We start from the raw sequence: 6,000 nt of genomic DNA on the forward strand, positions 1-6,000 counted from the left end.
AAAAGAGCGCACTCTGTATACATCATTATTCAGACGTTAGCAGGCATTTATTAGAGCTTGTAGACCTCAGCGTACCATGAAGAAGGTCATAAGTGGTGAGGTGAGGATAAGAGCACTAGCGTCGGCCAGCACCATTTGTGACATTGCGTAGAAGGCAAAGCCCATGCAGATAAAGCCGACGAGACAGCGATACAGTAGCATCCGACGGTGTTGAGGCGGAACGTGTAGACTTGTTCCTGTAGCCTTTACTGTAATCTACACGAGCAAACCAGCACAGTCAGCTTCCAATATTCTCAGCGCATTCTCTCTGAACTGATCATACGTAATTGAGCACAAGGACGCCGATCGAGCGCCAGAACGTGGCCTCCATGGACGAAAATGAGAAGGTCATGTACTTGATGAACGTGACCATGAGGCTGAAGCAGAGAGACGCCAGTGCCACACATGTGATACCCAACAGAGCGTGATGGCTGGGCTCAGCTTCGATCTTGTCGATGGAGGCGGTGGTCGGTAGCAGTAGAGCTCCTTCGCTCTTGGGTTGACCAATACTCATCGAGAAACTGCTTCTGCTCTGCCGGTGATTTGTTACAATAGCGAATGATTCCACACTCAACGCATCGTGCAATACTCTATGACGACTTTAGGTGATTTGATTGGTAAGCGTCCGTATAAATTTAAAAAACTTTGAAGTAAATTTAATTACTTCGAGGTAAGCTTTAGAAAAACTTATTTAAAAACATTTTTAAATATATGCAAGCAAGAAATATTTTGCAGTAATTAGCTTGTAAATAGCTAAAAGATATTAAGACGAAGTACAAGCTAACGTTAGCATGATATTTGCTTTTTCGAATGTCTAAATTAAACATATAAATTTCCAACGCTTACAGTATAAATGACCACGCTTATATTTGCACACACTCGCAGCACAACTTCCTAGTAACATAGGGGAATTTCCCTGAAGTGCGAAGTTTATCGTCATGTGTGCTACCATGACCCCGTGCAAGCTATGGCCGTGCAAGTTCTATCCAATGCATGGTGGTTGCTGAGAACTACGAAAGGTGGTTGCGTGCAGTTTGGCTGCACACAACAATATTCGTCTAACTTCTTGCTTCGACCAAAGTCGTACTGATGCTGTTGTGGCTTGTGCTAATTCACAGTCAAACATCAGTTTACTTGGAATTCGCAAAAATGAAAGCAATGACATGCTAACCTGCCTTATTATCAACTGGTATTTTTGCATTTGGAGCGGAATCAAAGCTAAGAACACGCACAGAGACTTCAGCAGTGCCATAGGTACTGTTGCGGTCAAAACCAGGTGGAACTTCGGCTGCTTAGGACGAGACCTCCTTCAATGCCATGCGCTCCACCACCGAGCACTTCACATTAATTCACGGTGCAATTCGACTTCAACTTCAGCTTGCGTGGTCCACACACACTTCATGTTTTGCCAATCAAATCAGGGTTCCAACTAGAGACCTGCGGACTTGGCAACGGACCGCGGGCCGATGAGTGTGGGAGAAAACTCGAACGAAGCAGCGCCATTGCTGCCCACCACGTCCGCCAACTCTACACCCGCCAAAGTTGATGGAGAGCGCACTCCTCATGCTCTTTTGGGCATGACGTGCGTCGCGTTGGCGTCACTGTGCTTCAGCTTCATGTCCACATTCATCAAGTACATGACCTTTACCTTCTCGTCCATGGAGGCCACATTCTGGCGCTCACTCGGCGTGCTCGTGTGCAACTTCGTACGCTATTGCTGCTCTATGTAATGGTTGAAAAGGAGCTTAAAAAACTAACAGTTTCTAATACCCCCTCTTAGATCGTCGTCAAGGTGTTGCGTATCAGCCTGTACGTCGAGCCGGAATTTCGCAAGATACTCGTCTATCGCTGTATTGCTGGCTTCGCTTGCATGGGCGTCGCCTTTTACGCAATGTCGCAAATGGTGCTGGCCGACGCCAGCTCCTTGGTCTTCGTTAGCCCCGTACTCACCTTCTTCATGGTGCGTTGAGCGCTTAAAACACGCGTGAATCTGTGCGTACTAGTATTTAATACTTATGATCCTACAGGGTGCGCTGTTCCTCAATGAGAAAATCGACCCGATTAGTCTGATTAGCGCCGTCACCGCATTTATCGGCCTCATCTGTGTTGTACGTCCGGGATTCCTGTTCGGATACGACCATCCCACAGCGTCTACGGATGGCTCCTGGGTAGCCATTTGCTCGGCATTACTGGGGGCATTCAGTCAAGTGTTCGTGTTCCTGACGATGCGTCAGCTCAAGGGTGTAAACGTGTTCGTGATTGTGCACTATTTCGCATTGGTGAGTGTCATTTTGACGATGTTGTGGCTGGCACTAGTTCAGCAGGTAGGTCTCTGTTCAAAACAGTGTTGGCAGTCAGTTTCCAGTAACTTGTGCTGCACTTTACGCAGTCCTTCTACATCCCCGAAACGTTCCTGCTCTGGAGAGCGATCATCGGCACCGGCATCGCTACGTTCGGCGGGCAAATGTTTCTCACACGAGGCTTCCAATTGGAAAAAGCAGGCGTTGCAGCGGTCATGCGCTACTTGGACGTCGTCTTCGTCTTCCTCTGGGACTCGCTGATTCTAGGCGAGCACATTAACCACTGGAGCATTGTCGGTGCGCTGGTGATTCTCACTTGTGCAGTTATCATTGCGGTGCGGAAGATTCAATTGACCATGCACGAGTAAGCCACACCAAGAGTCTGAGATCGGGCAAACTTTGCAGCTTTAAACGACTATTATTACATTATAACTAAGGCGAAGATGACGGACTCTTGAGTAGTTCCTCCATGCTCTTGCGTCGTCGCATGGATTTCGCCATGGGCATCGATTTAAATTCCGATAATGTTCGTGGAGGTGACGGGCTGTGGTTCTCCGATTCAGCCTCTCCCGTAGTGGGGACATTTTTCAATGCAAATTTGATCCTAGTCGAAGGGTGTTGCTGACGTTTCAAAGGAGACGGCGAGACTGTGGACGATTTTTCACTAGGAGCGAAGAATTTCTCGACATCGATACGACGATGAATCACAGTGGGAAACCCGCGTCGGGTACGAAGGAAACCAGCGTCAGTCACTAACACACCGAAGGCGTAGTAGACGTGTGGTGGCATGTATGCAAGACCGTCATCCTCCACCACGTCGATATCGAAGTGACAACGCACCAAACTATTCGCTCGTGCCGGCGTCCGCAGCAACTCTTCCAACGGTAATCGACTGTAGTTCTTGACATGTCCACGAGATATCAAAGGCGCCTTCGAGGTGCGATGATCCGTGGAGGGGCAGGTCAAGTGCTCGTCGATATTGTCAAAATCTACCACTGCAACTGCGTTCGCAGCGTCACTCTCTTGACGAGCCTGTAGCCGACGATAGTAGACATATTTCGCTACAAGCACCACCACAAGTAGCGCTAGACTCTGGGTGACTACAACAGCCAATGGAGCAAAAAGTGCATGCACAATTTGAGGCGGAGTGGTGGCAAACCCGTCAACTTCAGGGTTATACGCGTTCCAGAGTGCGGTGTGGCCTGGGAAAGATTCATTATCGAGTCCTTGTTGGCCTTCAAGCTGTCGTCTGCGCATAGCAACATCAAAAAGTGTATCCATTTTCAGGAAGACAACAAACGCTGAAGCTGCGAGTATCTCCAATGAAGTCACGAAAGTGCCTTTGACGACGCTATATGCTCGAGCCTCACGCATTCGTACGAACACACTCCATAGTAGATTCAACAAACAGAGTACTAGCATCCACACCCGCACAGCAGACACAAGTGCGTACACTTGTCCTTTCGACGCTCTGCACCACATCAGTGCGAACGGAAGGTTTACAAGCCACGAGATTAAAGCGGATGCCATCGTTAGTCCTGCTATTGGGCCGCTGCGATACAATGAACGATACAGCAGCAGCCACCTCGAGTCACTAAAGTTATCGCTCTCATCGTTGCCACTATCATTAAATCCAACCAATTTCTTCCAACCGAACATTCGAACAGTGTCGAATATGGCGCGTACATGCACAAGGAGCAGCGTCATGTCCACAAAGACCAAAACGACGTAGAGATGTCCAAACGTAGCGAAGTTCGTTTTGTTCTCCTCCATCACAACAATATCGTCATCTTTCTCCTTTAGGACGAACTGCGATCGGGAATTTTGTCGCGTTAAAAGCTCCAGCCCCATAATATCCACCTTGTCCACGGCCAATTGCGCCAAATCGGCGTGCAACTCGGCAAAACTTGACGCGAACACACCAATAAATGCACTTTCAAACACGTTGGGGCTGCCACAAACGAATACGTCGGCATCGTAATGTCCTGGTCCTGCAGTGGCTTCAAACCCTTGCGCACATATCACATTGGACAGCGGATGACTGCGACTTAGGAGATGTAGCATTCTTAACAGCTCTGCTTCTGCTACCGAGTTGATAGGAGCCATTTTATCCGGATGAACTTCGTCTTCAGCCAATCGATATCGCTGAGCGAATAGCGTGACGACGTTATCTTGACAGAGTGGTGGTCGTCGGTGGAAGAACAGAAGCTGACAGCTTACCCACGCTACCGAATCCACACTCAAAGTAGCGGAGAGAATGAGCTCGAGTGCAACGTGGCGCTCGGCCGAAAAATGTGGTCTGAGTTCGCAGTCCGTGGCTTTGATCACGTCGAACGCTTCGCTGTCTTTGGTTGCGTACAAGTCGCGGCATCGTTCGTAGAGAGATGTCCAGCCAGATCCTCGAAGTAGTTCTGTACCCAATTCAGTTGTTGGTAGTGACTTATTTGTATTTAGAAAGGCAGGTCTTGGAAGGGGATCATACTCGAAACCGTGCTCATAAACAATATCGAACGAGAACGATTCTGACGATCCGATCCAAGCAAGTTTTGCATGAAGATCCAAGAGATCGAGACCGTAGAGAGTGAGTAGCGCAGCGACGCGAGCAAATGCAGGCAAATTCATCGCTTAGCCTTTTTTGGTTTAGCGTCGCTTCAAACAGGCGTCCTTCTGGACGGGAAGATAATTCGAGGATTCAACCGATGCATACCCGCTTCGCCTCGGACCACGGCTATTATAAAATAAGGCACATTCAGGCAAATAATCTGTCACGGTCTTCGGCTAGAGGAAGGACTCGCTATTCTGGACGACTGTCTACGGCAATTTAGCGAGCGGCGTAAGAAGAGTGTCAGGCTCGTTCCCCGTCGCCGATTACCTCGTCCCTAGTGTAACGGGGTACGTGGCCCTAAGTGTACCCTGGTTACATGAAGTGTGACACCCCACACTTCAGGAGTATGACACGTCATACTCCGAGATATTTGGTACAAGGTACCAAGGTCGCTCAAAGCCAACCATTGGTTAAATGACATTGCATTTCTATAGGTAACTAACAGTTTGTATTAAACCCAAACTTAACCTACCTATAAATATACTCAGTTTACAATCTACCTTATTTAGGTCACTTCGCTCTCTTTAATAAAAGAGGGGACCTGTGAACTGCCGTTCACTGAGAGTTTGTATACTCTCGGAAGATAACTTCCTCTTGCGCAAGGTGCTGTGTGACCCCGTCACACTTGGTAGCACTTGTAGTCAATCCACGCCATCGCGGGTGGACTACCTGAACCTCCGAAGTTCGTTGCCATGGATAGGAACGACTTCTCCCATTTGAACGACTCTCAGTTCGAGTCGGTTCGGAAGATGGCAGGCATCTTCGGGATGGAGGCCCTGCAGAGCCTGATGGTGTCAACACCGGCTGAGCAGCTCGAGCGCGTCAATGCATTCGACGCGTACGAGCAGGGCCTCATCGCGCATGTGCGGGAGAACCTGCAGGCTCCGGCGGCGGAAGCAAATCCGCCTCACCCGAAGCCAATACGGCTGAAGGTAAAGCCGTAGGAAGGGAAGGAAGGCGAGAACCTTCACTTCTGGGTCCGAGAAGTAGAGCTCGCGATGGACGCGGCTCTGATCTCGACCGAGCAACTGCGTGTTGCTTTTGCACTCTCCAACC

At 49.1% G+C, this 6,000-nt stretch overlaps 2 protein-coding genes across 2 annotated transcripts; one reads left to right on the plus strand and one right to left on the minus strand.

Moving 5' to 3' along the window:
* Nucleotides 1–1,505: 1,505 nt before the first annotated feature.
* PITG_10124 (Drug/Metabolite Transporter (DMT) Superfamily) lies at nt 1,506–2,707 on the plus strand (the record flags this gene model as incomplete). Its single annotated transcript, XM_002902605.1, has 5 exons — nt 1,506–1,735; nt 1,846–1,999; nt 2,067–2,207; nt 2,274–2,363; nt 2,429–2,707. The coding sequence occupies 5 exons, from the start codon at nt 1,506–1,508 to the stop codon at nt 2,705–2,707; spliced, it is 894 nt and encodes a 297-aa protein (XP_002902651.1).
* A 64-nt stretch (nt 2,708–2,771) lies between these two features.
* On the minus strand, nt 2,772–4,961 carry PITG_10125 (uncharacterized protein; the record flags this gene model as incomplete). The annotated part of the gene is made up of 1 exon (XM_002902606.1): nt 2,772–4,961. One exon carries the CDS (start codon nt 4,959–4,961, stop codon nt 2,772–2,774), a length of 2,190 nt encoding a protein of 729 aa, XP_002902652.1.
* Between the last annotated feature and the right edge of the window lie 1,039 nt (nt 4,962–6,000).

The sequence above is a fragment of the Phytophthora infestans genome, genomic scaffold, assembly GCF_000142945.1.
Source record: "Phytophthora infestans T30-4 supercont1.17 genomic scaffold, whole genome shotgun sequence".
NCBI lineage: Eukaryota > Oomycota > Peronosporomycetes > Peronosporales > Peronosporaceae > Phytophthora > Phytophthora infestans.